We start from the raw sequence: 17,419 nt of genomic DNA, 5'->3' as shown, positions 1-17,419 counted from the left end.
AGGCAATATACTAATTATCCTATTTATCTCCAATAAAAAACTGCTGCCTGCCAACTCTGCAAGGTGATGTCCTATTTTGTTTCTGTTTCTCAGGCCCTCAAGAAGAGAGACTTTTAATGGGGGGGGGAAGGCAGTGCTGTGTATGGAGAATGATGGTGAAAATGATCCTGTCTTTGGTCTTGAGGGAGACTGAATTCTTGTATCTAAATCCATTTTCAGAAAAAATATAGTAGCAGTACAACTGCCAAAAAGCAAGCCAACTGCCTTCACTTGGCAAACAGCTTATGAGATACAACAGAATTAAAAAAAAAAAAAAAAAAAGTACATCAAAACAAAGATTGAAAGCCCTGGATCTCAGCATGTGTTTACAGGGTACAAACTTTATGTGTACAGGGACGTCACAGTTGGGTAAGCCACAGGCACATGGAGTGTAACAGCCAGAGCTGGAGCTGCCGAGTAGAGAATTGCAGCAGTGATGCCTGTGGGGTCAAGGACAACAAGATTACCCAGTCTGATCTACCACATGAGAGATGCCACTTGAATTCTTGTTTGAATTAGACCATCTCTTGCTAATACTGCCACCCTTCAGACTGTAGCTTTAGTAAGTCTACTGACACCTGACCTTTATTTCTTCACTGTCAAGAAACTTCCTTGCGTTGTTACTTACCAAACTTCTAACTAGTTAATCTCATCCATTTCTCTTAAGAGTTATCCTATGAGATAATCCACAGCTAGGGTGTTCTACCAGACCCTATGAAACACTGAATGGAATTCACAGATCCATAGGAAAACAGAAGTCAAAATACTAGCAGTTGACGTACAAAACTCATTTGCAAAGCCAAGTAATTCATCCCCTATTCCTCAACAGCATCAGAGAAGCAGAACTCAGCTCCATATTAGTGTGGTGTTTTTCACCCTACTGCAAATTTCATATGGACTACTGAAAGCATGGAATGCTGAGTTGTACTAGTCACAAGGCACAAGAAAATATGAAGAGCACTGTCCTGTGGAGCACACTGCTCCCCCCATTGCCATCTGCTTCATATAAAAAGTAACAGAGGAGATGGCATGAGAACCAAATAATAGCCAAATTAAGTTGGCTGAGATTTTCCTCCTAAAAAAGTAAATTAAATTTAAAAAGAAATCAATACCTTGCCAGTGCTTGATGCATTATGAGTCCTTATCAGAAGCACTGTTGCTATTAATAAAGTTTCCTGACTTGCTTTTCTGAAAGTTGTATTACATTGCATGTATAAGAAACAATGCATTATTCAGGAGCATCTTCAGAAGCCACCCAGAGGATAGATCAAGGCTGAGATTTCAGCTGAGTTTGGAAGTAACCCTGAGCCTGTTATGGCAGAGTCCCAGAAACCAGGGTACAGATCAATGTGCATGGCCTGAGGGAAGGACAGAACTCTGTTACTTTCTCCCTCATCCACTGAAGTCTCAAACAGCAGCTCACAGATGCTGCTGCATCAGCCACAGTCCGAATGCCAACAGAATCTCCCTCTCACAGACCTTCCTCTACAAAACTAAGCAACACAGACCACTCTGCTGCACAAGGTCTGCCCAGGTAATTACCAATCATCCCCAACTACTTGACCACAAATCTCATAATGACAGTTTCTACAGTTGTGCTGATGAAAACTGCCTTTACCAAAAGGACCAGGTTCTTCCCATTTTTTTTTTTCCTTTATCCCTAGCTATGTCAGGTAAAGAAAGCAGGATTTACACTGCATGAGGACACCATCAGTTACAGCCTGCCACTGACCACTTCTTCCTCAACAAAAAGCTGCTCCACAAGTTCACAAAATCCACTTAAATATCTTAGACATATCAACATACTACAGATCCCACAAAACTTCATCCCCTGAATTACCTTGGTGGTCACAGGGAATCACAGGAAATTTATTCTGCATGAGCCACTCTTTTTCCCACTTATTACTTGGGAAATTACTTGGAACTTTAAGGTAAGAACAATCTTTCATTTGAGAAAACTGCTTATCAACAGAAGTTACACAGACCTATATCCATGCTGTGTTGTGTCTCGTGATCTTTGGGATGGCAGGTAGCTAGGACTGAAGCAGGTGTTGAACAATGCCTAGAAGAAACATGCCTGCACAGCCCTGACTCACATCTATGAATCTTAAAGCAACAGCAGCTTCTTTCACAGGCTAAAGGAAGTATCTACATGCCAATAATTCTATACAAAGCATACACCGTGCCTGAACAGTGCCAATTAACTAAGCACAAAAGAGAAATGCTCTGTCTGTCCCAAAGAGGTTGTTAAGTATTTTTGCCTGAAGAAACTGATCACCTCGGCCCCAGCTATGGAACTGTCTCAGGCCACAGGAGCTGGAAACTGCTGTTGCCACCTGGTGGGCTCAATTCCGACTGCTACAGGGAATCAGCTTCCAGCCTCTTGGCATGACCAGAGAAGCGCAAGTGCCTGGGACAGCAGAGACTCCCATGGCAGTGTGCTGGAGATGTCCATTTTCAACTGAGGATTCCTCCAGAAGGAAGCCTCCAGGAATGAACAGAATAATCTGAATAATCAAGATTCAATCAGAATAAAATAATCAGATTATATCAATAATAATCAGAAATAATCAAGAATCAGTCAGAATAAAATCCAGAGAAGCAGCTGTGCATACTCAAAGAGAGCCAGTGACATGATGCCCTTAATTGGGCTGCAAAACTCTATTTTCCAGAGTAGAGCTTAAGACCTTTTCCTTAAGAGGCGGTATCAGTGGCCAATTTTTTGAAGCAAGAACATTTAATAGTAGAATACAACTGAATAGCTTTCCTTCAGCATGAGCAGAAAATATCAGAACTACTTTCCCAGCATTCCCACAAGGATGTACAGCAATTTTCCTGAGGACTCAACTTGCCTTTCTCACCAAACTGGCCATGGGTGATTGCCTGGCTCTCTTCTTTCTCCCCTCAAAAATGGAATAATTCTTCCCTGCCAAATGGAAGACATTTAACCAAAGACCTCACAGAAACTATTGTTTCCATTTTCAGCACCCAAGTCATAAACAGCACAGAGAGGCAGAGGGAGGGAGCACTGCAATTCAGCAGCTGGGCCAATGCAGCCCAGAACTTTGCTGTTAGCATGCTCCCTCAAACTGCACTTCACAGCTCATCCAAGCTAAGTCTCCAACCAGACAAGAAAGCAAAACACAACAGCCTACAAAATGTCATCAAGCTTAGCAACAAATCAATGACTTGAGATCAAAATACCTAAAACCCAACTTTAACACAAAACTCCAACTACTCAAGAAGCTTTTAAATCCTGCTTTTTAATGCACTAGATAAAACATTAAAAAACCTATAAAAACCAAAACAAACAAAAAATACAAAACAAAACCAAACCAACCCAACCAACAACAACAAAAAAGCATTAACAGTAACATCTGTAGTCAGTTGCCAGACCAGTCAGGGCTGGATCCAAATTTTCAGCTTGCCTTATGGATTAGATGAATGCAAGGCTGCAGTGACTTCAGAAAATTCAGTGCGTATCTCCCTTCATTGACACAGAGTACACACCTCAGCTGCCACTTTTAATCCCTTTATAAAAGGAAAAGCAGAATATATGCAACTGGAGAGCAAGCACCTAGAACGGCAGCTTCAGCAATATTTGCATGAAGTAGATTTACTGCTAGGATAACACCAGACCCCAAAGCCAAGTCATGCACAGGTGGGAAACACATCAGGAAACAGGTCTTTGAAAACAGAGACCAGAGAGAAAAACCCTGGATCCAGGTAAACATCAACACCCTAAAATAAAGGCCTGTGACTGAATGCATGGAAGTGGTGCCAAGTTTTCTTGTGAAGGTGAAAAATCATTAAGAGTTTCTCAAAGAAAATCTCCTCTCCCATCAGAACTCTAGCTCCATAATTGAGAGCAATGCAATTGTGAGTGTATCTGGAATAAACAGAAAGCTCAGCGTTGCTCCAGAATCAAGGCAGTACTTTCAGGCCAGCGAAATTCATCTTAGATCATGCCTGTTCAATCAACATAATAGTAACTATTTTTGCAGCTTTGAAACAAGACTAATAGCAGCTGAAAAATTCTCAAATCAGCATCTGTATGAACAACCTGACATCTCTTAATGGAGTGGTGGAAGAGGGAGAAAGGTGGAAGTTGTTCTACCAAACGGAAATGATGACCCATTGCAGGGATGCTGTTTTTAAAATAATTTTTTTTCAAGGATAATTGAAGTTACTGGAATATTCATCTTTTCCATCATCAGCCCCTGCCCTCTCATCTTAGCAAAAAGTGAGGGAGACAGGGATAGTTTGTGAAGCTCAGCAGTTAGTGGGTGAGACACTGGGTATGGTCATCGAGGGATCATTTATTTTGGTAGTGCTCGAAGGTTTTCACATGTTGGTGCTCATCCTGGACTGGCTGTTAGCTGGAGTAAGCTCCCCTTGGCTACCTTCTCTTGGAGGAGACTGCAACAAGACCAAAACACATCCTAGTTAGTGCTGACCAGACATACCACAGAGTGCTTCCTGAGAGACCAAAAGAAGCAGAGGTGAAGCACAGCAGGATGACAGCAGAGGGAGGGAATCCCCTCAACTCATAAATAACTATGGCTTTGCAAAAGATCTGTGTTCACACCTCCTATAGATACAGTTCAGAAGAACTGTTCCTAATAAAGTCAAACCTTAACTTTTAGGCCACTCTTACTTACTATACACAAGGTGCCGTTGGCCCCAGAAGTTGCATCCTATCTGGCATTTAGTTATCACAGAGATTAATATACTATAGCATTTAACACATTCTGTGGCAGATGGCACGTCCTCCCTACAGGTGTTATTTTGGGACTGCATCCTGGAAAAACACTCCAAGCAATTAATGCATTTTTTACTTGGTCTAATAAAAAAAATTACTTCAAACAAACTTTGTTTTGATAAGATAAAAAATGTGTGTACCAAGAATTAGTTGAAATTAATTAGATATAATCAACCCAAACATGTAAACTACACAGGACACTCTGCATTGTAGAAGCAAGTCAATGTACTGGCTAGAAATGCTTGTTCCTAACACATTTAGTATTTACTATTGTAAGAATTTGTCCAATCATGAACACAATAAATCCTTTCCCCTCCAGAATCTTCAGTTCACTGATTTTTATAGTATGTTAAAAACCCAACACCTCAGCAGTGCATCAAGGTCCCACTGAGCATGCCCCTACCTTGACGTGTATCTGGTTGCGCAGGACGGCGGCGCGCAGGATCATGGCCTTGGCGCGGCGCTGGAATTCCTTGCCCATCAGCAAAGACTTCTCAAAAGTTGTGCTGCGCTGATCTACGTCTCGAGCATAAAGAATCTGCAACCAACAGAGACCTCTGCACAGGAGCTCTGACAGGCTTCCACAGCAGGAAGCCCTTTCTGCACAGGGGAACAAAGCTAAGGTATCATGGAGCCTGAGTTTACACATAGCTGAAACACTAGATGAATGCAACTCCCAGTGTCCCAGGAATGGAGAGTTGCTAATACTAGTACAGCTGCTGGGTTTGATACCTGTGGTTCAGCTGCACTCACCTTACTGTGTGAGTCTATTCTGGCATTGATCAGTCCCTCCAGGATCAGCTGAGTCAGTTCATCCTCCAGAGCAGCCACCGTGGTGTTAAAAGCTGTGGCCATCTTGCGCATGTCTGCTGACACGTAGGGGCTGAAGTACTAGGAGGAAGAAAATACTCAGTTGCCAAGTGTGCTCTCCACCCTCGGAAAAAAAGTGTGAAAGGCAACTACAAAGACATGGCCCATCTCACCATTCATCCAAGTCCCAGGATCACAGAACAAGTACCTGGATAAGGGCACGATTTCGAATCTGGGTATAAAGTGTCCTGACATGAGGTGCAAGGTACATATCCAGCAGCAGGTTGTCCTGTGCAAAGAAACCACATCAGAAGATGAGAAGTGGCCTGGAAATATGATTCCTGTACTCTGAAACATGTGTTCATACTTAAACCTTAAGGATCTTAAGCTACAGCAAGAAAACACCATAAAACAATAATTAATAAAGGAACTAGCAATATATTTTAAAAATGTATAATTTATCCTCACTCTCTACTGCTAAACTACTCCCAGTTTCCATTCACTACATCAGGAGACAGAAGACACAGAAGAGCTGAACACTCTTAGTAGCTACTTTTAAGTCACTGTTTCTCACAAAAAGGAAGGCAAAGGAAACTTTTAGGGTCAGTTCTGCACTGCTCCCCTGCAACTCACCTTCATCTCATCCAGCATCTTCAGGCATGAAGCATATTTGGATTCATAAAACTTGAAGATGATGTCACGAACCTGTGGCTCCAGCTCCAGAAACAATTTGAAGGAACTGTATATAAAGATTGCAGTGATCAGATGTTGGAAGCCACCACTTGAATACCCCACAACCTGCAGGTTGTGAGGCTACCAACTCTCACTATCATTTGAAGATTCCAAGAATTTACTCTCTAACAGACCAGACAGCCCATTGTCAGCAGGGCTGGGAACCTGGAACACAGAGAGATGCAGGACAGCATCACAGCTGTGGTGAAGGAAAGCAAGAGGCTTTTGACAAACTGCTTATCAACACAAAACAAAAAAATTACTGGGAATAGCTCAAAATCAGCACACATCACCAGAAAAAAACAGGACACTGTGTACATGTGCTGCAGTCTGTGCTGGCCAGGTCTGTGTTTGCTTCCCAAGCACAGCCTTCATTCATACAGCATGCTGTAGGGAGGTTAAGCATTCAACTGTCTCAGGAAAATAACCTATCATGTCTGTGGGAGATCTCTGGGATGCACACTTTGTCAGTGCTCTCCCAGTTCTCCATCACAGATTTCCAAACCTTGGGATCTCACCCTATGAATCAACCAATAAAAGAGTCAGGGTAACAACAACGCTTTTTCCACATCAATTCAAAATGAGTGCTACCAAACCCTCAGCTGTCAGGAATTCAGTATCACTGCATTTCGATCTGTGACACACAAATACTCATTTTCTTCCAAAGATTGTAATTCTCTTAACCTTGCCTATGTCATAGCTAGATTATGCTGCAAGTTGTATTAACAATTATTAAACTGTATTAATAGGATTAACAAACACCAGAACCAGTGGCAACATGAAGACAAATGATCTTACGGTGGCCTTCTGTAGGGCTCTTCCCTCTGATTTAACACCTAATAGGGACTGCTGATGGGAGACAGAAAGCTGGACTATGGACATGCTGGATTTGACCTGGTTGGAAACTCCCATTTTACCGTGAAAATCTCTGTGTTCTAGACAGTGAAACATCACTTAAAGCCAAACTGAGACTCAGTGATTCTTCCTCTCCTGTATGAGAAAGCTGTCACTCCTGCCAGGATCCACTCTCAACCAAAGTCCCATGTCCCCAAAGATACCTTGTACACACCAGCTCCTCTCCAGGCATCGCTCACCTGCTGGAGATAACGTTCCGCTGCAGTTCCTGACGGTCAAAGGTAGCAAGAGCACAGAGACCACCATAGACAGCCACATTGCTGGGGGACAGCAGCTGCAGAGAAAGAGCTGTCACTGGCTGCTGGAAGGTGGAAGGCTGGAGCTAAGCGTTTCACCACAGGCCCTTCCTTCACACAGTGACAAGATCTGTCCTTGTCAAATGCAGTGGAACCCACTCAGCATGCTCTGAGGGATTCACCCAGGGCCTGAGGAGTGACTGACCACTGCTAAGAGAGCAGAAGCCAATTCCAACAGCCAGTCTTTTGGCTATAACAGATACACAGAACTCACAGGTAATTCCTGTGTGACCCAGAGTAGATAATTTAGAGAACCCAAGAACAAAGACTTATTTTTTTAAGAAAAAAAAAAACACAAACAGAACAAAAAATCCAACATTCACAAAGCCACCAAACTATACAGGGCTGCTGGAAGAATAACTACAATATCTGAATTTTACAACATAGTACTTAGAATTACATGCCCCCCAAGACCTGCACACAGCTTCCTCTTGGTCCTTACCTCAGGGAAGTCACAGTGATCAAATGATGCCAACAAGAAGCACTTTGCTGCTTGCTTGTACTTCCGAGCAGCCAGCTCAGCCAAGCCTAGGAGCCAGAGAAAGTCCTTTGTTTAAAACAGCAAACAAATAGGGATTAACTGCAACATCTGGGGAGCAGCAGAGGCCTCCACATGGTTGCTAGTGCCTTCACTACTGAAGTGAAATGAGACCCTCAGACTGGATCTAGCATCCTTTGAACTACGTTGACTCACACTGGCATCCTCTCTGGCGAGACTTAGTGAGAAGGAAGAAATGGCAAAAAACAACTCAGCAGTTCCATCTCACCAGCTCTATTAAATATTGCATTTCTGCTGAGAAAATGCAAAGACTGTCAAATCTGAGAGAAAACAAAAACAAAAAAACAGGCACAGACTGTTGCCCAAGAGCCCTACAGACAGCTAAGAGGTGGAAAGATGGGCAGACAGCACAGGAAGCTGCAGGAATCACTCACCTGCTGCACATTTCAGTTTGGTGAGAATAGCTTGTGTCTGGCTGTCTCTTTCCCCTCTTTGCTACAGGATAAGAAAAAACAGTAGTGAGCAAGCAGTATGAAAAGCATTTTATTTCCACTGTCCTTGGGTTATTTCATCCCAGTAATTAGCCTGCAAATCTCAGCAGTAAGATAACTTCATCTTATTTGTCTTGGGAAACATGGCAAGAACTGAGGAGGGAAAGTGTCTCTGTTTTTACCAGAGTCTTCCCACTCACATATCATGGGAGAAAAGCAACAATGAATCTCAAAAGAAATACTATAGCAGCCAGAGAGGCTGGATTAGGAGGAAAAACAGACTGTAAGATGAAGGGAGTCTTATAGAGAGCAAGTCATCAAGGGGGAAAAGAATAATTTTACAGATTTTGGAGACAGAAAACAACGGGAAAACTCATGCAAGTTAAAAAGCAGGACCTTACTTCTGCAATTTCTGGTGTAGACTCAGCCTTGCTCACATAGCTCAGAACATGAGACCAATTCTGGAGGTAGACACTGACCTGCAGAGACCCAGAAACAGTGTAGACCAGGCAGGGGTAAGTGGTGTTACTTGGATGAGCAGTATCACTGCAGACACAAGAGCTGTAACCAGGTGGACTTTTCAGCAGGTGTCAGAAAGACACCAAGTGCTAGTTCCTGCACATCTCCCTACCTTGATGACGTTGAGGCACATGTTGATAACATGTTTAGCACTGGTGCAGTAATCACGGGCTCGCGAGTAACACTTGAGAGCGTTGCTGAGGTCCCCACAGTCGAGGTAATGGTCACCCAAGTCATCATGGCCTCTCCTGGAGCACAGGAATTGAAACACCAATGAACTGTGCGCTCAGACAGGGACACAGTCAGTTTGTTCCAAACAAGTAACTCAACACACTGACCTAAGGCACTGAATGCAGCTGACATCCTGTGTTAGGTGCCTGGAGGAGCAAAATGCCCTTCCGTGCTCCAGCAGAGCCTTCTGCATCTCACCTGATACTCTCCTTGATGGAGTTCCCTTTGTAATTTTTCAGATCTGTGTCGAGTTTCTCCAGTTTAAGAAGAGCTTTTTTGCGTGTAGCTTCAACCCAAGCTGTGTCAAGAGGAGGGGGTTCAATTCCACTATCAGGGACAGCATCAGGTGTATTCTGCAGTTCTCTGAAAGGAAAGAGTTTGAATGGGGCTGTGATGCTGCCAACTGCTCAGAACAGAGGTCTGCCAAGTACCTGGCACTGCTCCCCTAACAAGCAGGGCTGCATGCACAAAACAGGCCAGAGAACATAACGATGGTGGGGAAAAAAAGAAAAAGACTGCTAAGATTTCCAGGGAAAACAGTAGCGTAAGTATTACAGATGCTTACAATTTTTTCTCAAAATTATCCTAATGATCCTCTGCAGGTATTTTATTAGGAAGTAAATATTTGCTGATTTTCAGGAAAATACCTACACATATATTGAAAGCAAGTTAATAACAGTGCTGCAATTATTACATGCTATGGAAGTATTTAATGACTCAAAAGAGTCACTGACTTGAATCAGACTTCTCTGTATGGGTCACAGGGTGCACAGTTTAGGGGTTCTCTCCCAGTCATACTGTAATAGCTTGATAGCAAAGCTACACTGTACAACTTCCAGTATTTTAAACAGAAAAGCACATTTTGAGGTTTTGGTTTGGTTTTTTTCTGTTGTTTTTTTTGTTTGTTTGTTTTGTTTTACCAACAGTCATTTTTACATATAAGAAAGCAATGAACAGACCATCACACATACATGGTAAAGATTCCCTGGCAAAACAGACAAGAAATGAAAAAATATGCACAGCAACAACAATGGAAGGACAGGAAGAGCAGATGGATAAGTACCAAAGGCTACCCTTACCAGCAAACCGGGGGGGGGGGGGGAAAGAAAAAACCCAAAGCAAAATAAGGTAAACAGTTAAAAAAGCTCTTAATTTATGACCATAAGAGTATCTATAAGGGGCTTCATCTCCATAATCTACCTAAGGAAAGAAAATTGCATTCATTAATATTTGAAGCACCTGCAAGGACTAAACTCTCCTTAATATCTACTTGTAGCCTTTCAAAAGATGAAGACTTCAGAAAGAGATCCTGTCTTCTGTGTATAATGTTTTGAAGAAGCATGAGACCTTAGGCCTGCATGCACACATTTCACTGCTACGAAACTCTGAAAGCAAAGACAGGTTGATAAGGAACACGCTGGTGTCACATGCAGAGTCCCCCACTATGGCACATCAGCCGTAACTCAGATAAAAAAATCTCCCCAGGTCCCTATGATCTCTTGTACCTGGTGGCCTCAGACAACTTCCTGTGGATTTCTTCATACACGTCAACATTGAAGGTTCTCTGGACAAAGGACAGGGCCATCTTGAGAGCTTCCACCCGCAGCTGAGGGCAGTGGTCAGCAATGAACTGCAGCCGCTCGATGCGCATCAGGCCGCTGTAGCTGGAGGCGTACTGCTCCAGGTCCTGCAGAGAGCCTGGGCTCAGGGGGTGAGGCAGCAACACACAGCAGGCTACTGACCTGCACGGACACCCTGCAGACCTGAGCCCTCATGCAGGGCAGCAAGACTCAGACAAACAAACAGGCAAGATTATTCCATCCCAGCTCTCTTTAGTCATTAGTGAGTGGCTCAGAAACAGCCAGGGCCTCACAATCCACCTTTCAATTTCAGTTCTGTTCAGTACCAACCCACCCACTTCAAGCATCAGTTGTATCACCTGTTAATTTTGTCAAGATCCCATCACTTCAGCTGTAGTTTCCTAAAATAGACAATTCCAGATATGTTTTTTGCTCAAAAAAACCATTTCCATATGACAATTTGCATTTTTTTGTTCATATCAATTTCTTAAAAGATTTCCTTTGAGAGCAAACAGGGTCTCTTCCTCTTGAGGTAGGATCTAAGGTTTAAATTCTGAACACTTAACAGATCTTAAGCATTAAGGTGGGGGAGGCAGGGGAGCACAAAACACCCAGCAAAGGGCATTGCAGGGAGATCTCCTGAAGATAGAAGCACACATACAGCCAACCAGAGCAGAATGCTGAGGGCAGAGTCCAGCACTCGGGCAGCAGGAAACAGACCCAGCCTGGCTGTCCACAGCTCAACCCCATCCCGTGCCCTCTCTGACTCCCTCACCCCTGTGTCTGAATTAAGATACCACTACAGATGTCACAGGAGAATTTTCTAACATGATTCTTGCCTCATTCAATGAGAGAATGATCTTTGTCTGAGACTGAAACAGAAATTGAAAAAATATAAAGGCATTATTTCTTCCACAGTTTGTGTCTGATGGTGCACGAGACTCCTGAAACCCCCCAGTGATTTCACTTGACTCCTCAGCTCTCTGAATGTCAAAGGGGAATCATGTCCTTCACACCAGTTACAGTGAAAAAGAAACTCATTAATTGCCATGGAACACTTAGATGCCCTAGTAATAACAAAGACGTAAAGGTCACAACATGATGGCTTCATCACTCTAGCTTCAGAACAGAACTGAAATGCAATAAAATCAAACAAGGTATCAGGTCATACACTGAAAAAAAAACCCAAACAGAACCAACAAAAAAACCCAAAACCAATCAACCATGTAGTAAACAGTAAACAGAATAAGCATATGACAGCTGTTAAAGAGGAACAGATTAAAGCTTCAGAGGTTATGAAGAGATCCAAAGCTTCCTCAATGATTGCTTCCTTTTGCAATTTTAATGTTGCTTTAAACTTTTTCCAATTAACATTTCTGTTGTGTTCTGGAACACCCCTATCTCACCGTCACAGAGCTGATACACAGAAATGGGCTGAAATCTCAAACCATTAGCTAATAACTGAAGAAAGTGATATAAGGAAATACAGCCTTTTATAACTCAAGAGCTGTGTGGGTTTTAGCCAGTCTCCAGAGGATCAAAAAATGAAATAATTTTATCCTAATCATACACTCCTGAAACAACAAGTAACCAGGGATGTACTAAGTTATTTCAGAATGAAAACTGTGTCAAACAGGCAGAAAGCCACAGAGCAGCAACTCCTTTCCCATGTCAGCAGGTACAGTGGAGACAGCATATGACAAGGAGCTACAGAAGAGGCCACTGCTATGCCTACCCCACCTTGCTTTGAAGAAATCTATTAATCTCTAATTAACAATTTGACAAGGAGTAAAATGAGGGAGTTTTTAAAAAACCTTAAAGGAAGTGGCCATGCCCAAGGGAAGTAACCCACAGCCCGTCAGCCAGCACATACCAGAGTGGGGTTCTCCACCACGTAGTTGATATCAGGTGCATTTTGTTGATCTTCTTGTGGATCCACATCTATCTGCATGGGCTCTACTGCACCCTAGGACAGCAAAAGGAAGCCAGAGCAGCTTATTACATTTGAGCAAGAAACAACCATGTGATTCAATCTACTAAGGACTTGCTTAAATACAGATTAAATTTTAAAAATTAAAAAGCATCCCTCAGTCTTTAGACACATTTAGGATTGCTCTCTACCAACAGCACTGCTCAGCACCGGGTTTTGTCTAAACCAGGCAGCACAAGGCTCAGCATCTGCACAGTGTGTGATTCTGTTTGGCAGATTATCAAGCAAGAGTATCAAGTGAAGGGGTCAATAAACCTGATTCTACAAAGTGTCTCAGGCATGCATGCTAAATTCCAAATGATATTACTTATCTCTTCCTTGAGCAAGAGCAGGCATTAACACCCAGGTTCAGGAGCTCTGAAAGTCACAAAGTATCAAAAAATACAGACCAGAACCTTTCAAAGCTGCATTAAGGCTGAAAAGTATTATTTTTTTGGGGGGGGAAAAAGGCAACAACTATTGTCCTTTAAAAAAGTATGAAAAAATGTAAGCAATAGAATGCAGAATGGCAACTCCACAGTTTCTAACAAATACTGAGGAAAAATTTACCTGCACTGCAAAAATTTACCATCAGCTCAACTCTCCTACTATAGTTATCTGAGTCTGACTGCTCAGGATTCTCTTTTGCAGGAACAACACTTTCATTCTCCCAGTATGTCTTGCACTGCCCTGAATCACACGAGCAACCACCAACACAGCCCTCAGTGCATCTGCCTGACCTGCCTCACAGCTGGGGCATGATCACAGAATTCTGCTCCTCCTCCTGGTCACATGCTCAACACTCCCCCGAATTATCACCTAGACTCAGAAAAACCAAGCTGAATGTCTTCTTATACCATGCTGAGTATGTGCAGTTCTTGCCACAAGACACCTGACTTGGGGCAAACTGCAAGAGTGGCCTTAGAAAGGACCAACAGCCACACCCCTACCAGCACCAAATTAATTCCAGGTTTTTATAGATTTTGCTGTTTGATAAGAAATCAAAGATAGAAAGGGGTTGGGGCTGAGTTCGTGGTTTTTCTTGCAAGGAGAAATAGGGTGGATCCAGATTTCCTAGCTGTAAAAATTGAAACATCTTGTATTCACCCCCAGCCTGTTTATCCTTTCACAGACTGGCATGTGCCAAACACAGACACACCTCAACACTGCTCTGAAATCTCCCAAAATCTGAAGTTAAAAATATAAAAGTTTGTTATTCTCTGTGTGAAGGAAAGGGAGGGAGGATGCAAAGGAGCATCCTCCTGATTGTATCACCACTCAGGAAAACAGCATAAAACCATTTCAATCACCGCATATTAAGACCATTCCTTTTTTCCATTTTTACCTGCCTTTTCTCTCTTGTTACATCACTAAGTGTCAGGGTTGCTTTTCTCAGGCTGTGCCTGCCTAGCATAGTGAAAACCTACCATGGACTCCTTGGAAATCAGCATCATAAAATCTATCAGTGGCTGCAGCTGGTGGAACAGAATTATTAGTGTCCTGCTATGCTGGCAGATTGTACTCTTCAATTCCCTCTTAACTCCCAGACAAGGAGAAGTACAACTGGGCTGGAAGTCCCACTGGGATGCACACACTCAAACATTTTCAAGCTGACTATTTTGGGAAGAAGATGCAAGATTCATTTAAGAACTGCTCACAAAGCAAATAAATAATGCTCACTCCCCGTGATTTCCTGAGCCCAGAAGGGTGCCCCGTTGGAAGGCACCTCACAAAGCCTCAGACAAGCTGCTAAGCTGGCACTGAAGGCTAGGTCTCAGTGCTGGGCTCGGGAGGGAGAGGTGTGTCCTGCTGCCGGAGGGACTGCAGCTCAGAGCTGTCACTGAGAATGAAGCTGAGCTCTCTCTCATCCTGTCCTGACTTTCTGCACCTCTGCAGAGAACCTGCCGGCTGCTAACGGGAGGACAGGACAGGTAGTTAACTCGCACAGGGATCAGAGTGCGGCGACTGACAGCCCAGGCTCGGCCACCGACCCCCTCTGCGCTCCTACGGCTTTCCCCCGCTACTGCACTCTGAGATCCTCTTCACTGTCCCTCGTCGCACCCTCCTCTGCTGCCCCAGACCCACCGACGGCGCGTGCAACGCGGAAATCAAGCAAAGGGGCGGCTGCAGCGGCGGGGAGGCCGCGGTGGCGGAGGACGCCCGGCTGGGCGCTGCTCCTCGCAAACGGCGGCGGAAGCTCAGCAAACGGGCCCGGCAGAAGGGCGAGCGAGGGCCTAGGGCGGCCGAGAGCGAGTCGCCTTCCCGCGAGGCGCGCGCGGAGCCGCAAGGAAAGGCCGCGCCAGGCCTCCCGGAGGCCGCGGCAGCGCTGGATCGCGCTGTGCCGCCCAGCGTGGCGCGGGAGAGTCGCCGAGCGCAGCCACGGCAGCCTCGGCGGGCCGCGCTGCGGGGCGGCGCCGGTTCGTGCCGGTTCGTACCTGCAAGTTAAAAACCTGGACGGGCAGCGGCATCCTCCCCTCGCGGCCGCCACTTCCGGCTGACCCCGCCTCCCTCCGCGCCGCCTTCCACTTCCGGGCCGCGCGGCGCCGCCGGGCCCCTCCGGCAGGTGAAGCCCTTAAAGGGGCCGCGACCCGTCCGGCCTCTCCTGCCGCCAACCGGGCGGCGGGGCGGGCGGCTCGTCGCCCGCGAGGCCCGGCCACGTTCGCCGGGCCGCGCCGCCCGGGCCGGTGTCCCCGGCCGCTCAGCGCGGCCTGGGGTGCCCGGCCGCTCCCCGCTGTCGCTGCCCCTCGGAGAGTCGCGGCCGCCGGGCCCCCCGGCCCGCCCGGAGCCGCCGCCCGCCCGCGGGGCCATGAGGCGGCCGCGCGGCGCGGCGGGAGCCCGCGGGGCTGCAGCATGAGCGGCTCCTGCCTGGGGCTCCGCAAGGCCTGCTTCCTGCTGTCCCTCAGCGTCGCCGCCCTCCTGCTGCTGCTGCTGCCGCGGGGGCAGCCCCCCCGCGCGCCCCGCCGCCCGCCGCCCGCCGCCGGGCCCAGCGCGCCCCCGCCGCAGCGGGCCGGCCCTGGAGGGAGCGGCGTGCCCGGGCTGGCGGGCTGGCGTGGGGAGCCGGGCGGCGGGCCGGGGGCCGGGGCGGGCGGCCGGGGCGGGGGCCTCGCCGGCAGCCCGCAGCCTGCGCGGAAGGGCCGCCCGGGGCCGGCCGGGGGCTCGGCCAGGGAGAGTCTGGAGCTGAAGGACATCTTCATTGCGGTGAAGACCACGAGGAAGTACCACAGAAGCCGGCTGGACTTGCTCCTCCAAACCTGGATCTCCCGGGCGAGGGGACAGGTGAGGCTCCGCCAGCGGCTGGGGCGGGCGGCCCGGGGCTGGTCCCTCTGTTTTTCCCGGCAGCTGCTACACTTTCTCACCGAGTTTTTCCTTGCATGTGTTAAAAAGATCTTTCCTTGTAAGACCGAGGAAGGTCATCTTTGTTAAAGAGTTCATCTGAACCTACCTCCAAATGAGCTGCTTGTTGAATAAGCTCATTGCTTACAATCTGGGATCTCTGGTCCTAGCAGAACGAGCTTGCTGGCTTTTGTATGACTGCAACAGAAGACATGATAGTGAAAGATCCCTAGTGCTGGTGCATCTAAGCCAATATTTTGGACTAACTAGTTCAGCAACTTCAGTTTTTCTATAGAGCAATGTAGGATTTCTCTCCTTGTTTGGTAGGGGGTGTGGAACTAGGTCCCTTCCAACCCGAACCATTCTATAATTCTAAATTAACTTAATTTTGTCTGGCACTTGTGACAGGACGGTGTTACCACCTGGCACTTTCCACCCTGGTTCTCATTCTTTCCTTTTACCTTGCTTAACAGCTGTTGATGACTCCTAGCCAGAGACAGGAGGTCAAGTTGCAGAGGGAAGTGCTTCCAAAAAAAGACAGTTATTCCTATCTGTAAATGTGTTGTCCGTACCCTGAAATGAAAGGAGAGTAGAATCTTGGATGCTTTCCTGAAATTAGAGTCTTCCTGGTTTGCAAAACTTTATCAAAACGGCAAGGGGGGTGAAGCTGCTGTTCTCTCTACCACCACTCCCCACCCAACTTCCAATGGCTACAGTGAAATAAACTGACAAAACATTCACAATTCTGACTGAAACTGAGCAAAGTTGGAGTTAGTTTCTGAAGTTCTCAAACGTGGACACACTTTTCCCTCAACCCATTTTTGTCTCTCACAGACATTTATATTCACAGACTGGGAAGATCAGGAGCTGCGCCTGAAAGCAGGTGAGCTGTGCCCAGGTGTGTGCTGCCTCACAGAGGGGGTTTTGGCCTGCTTTCCCTGGAAGTCCTTAATTCATGCTGCACAAGCAATTAGGGGCGTTAAGATGCAGAAAATGGAGAAAACTTCTCCTTTAACAGGAAAATGAGCTGTTCCTACTTAGCACCTGGAACTTCTTGAATACTGGGTTCACCCTCAGGCTCCCTTCCTGTTAGTGAGCCTCAGTGCCTCTGCTCCAGAGCTGTGTTGGGTGTTCCCTCTGCACAGTCTCACCATTCTGGTTATGTCCCTGCACTCTCACATTTTGATGTGCTCCACAGCTTGCCTGCCATGTGCACAGCCCATGAGCCCTGGCCTGCACTTTC

At 46.1% G+C, this 17,419-nt stretch overlaps 1 protein-coding gene across 1 annotated transcript; it reads right to left on the bottom strand.

Annotated features, from left to right (window-relative positions):
* Positions 1–3,282: 3,282 nt before the first annotated feature.
* GPS1 (G protein pathway suppressor 1) lies at positions 3,283–16,133 on the bottom strand. Its single transcript, XM_051635092.1, has 14 exons — positions 15,279–16,133; positions 12,748–12,840; positions 10,800–10,981; positions 9,493–9,657; positions 9,176–9,311; positions 8,946–9,023; positions 8,488–8,548; positions 7,997–8,082; positions 7,438–7,532; positions 6,245–6,350; positions 5,820–5,900; positions 5,555–5,692; positions 5,205–5,339; positions 3,283–4,458 (listed from the first exon to the last, which is right to left on the bottom strand). Exons 1-14 carry the CDS (start codon positions 16,035–16,037, stop codon positions 4,384–4,386), a joined length of 2,190 nt encoding a protein of 729 aa, XP_051491052.1. The 5' UTR covers positions 16,038–16,133; the 3' UTR covers positions 3,283–4,383.
* Positions 16,134–17,419: the final 1,286 nt, after the last annotated feature.

Source organism: Apus apus, chromosome 17, assembly GCF_020740795.1.
Source record: "Apus apus isolate bApuApu2 chromosome 17, bApuApu2.pri.cur, whole genome shotgun sequence".
NCBI lineage: Eukaryota > Metazoa > Chordata > Aves > Apodiformes > Apodidae > Apus > Apus apus.
This window is presented reverse-complemented; position numbering and strand designations above follow the sequence as displayed.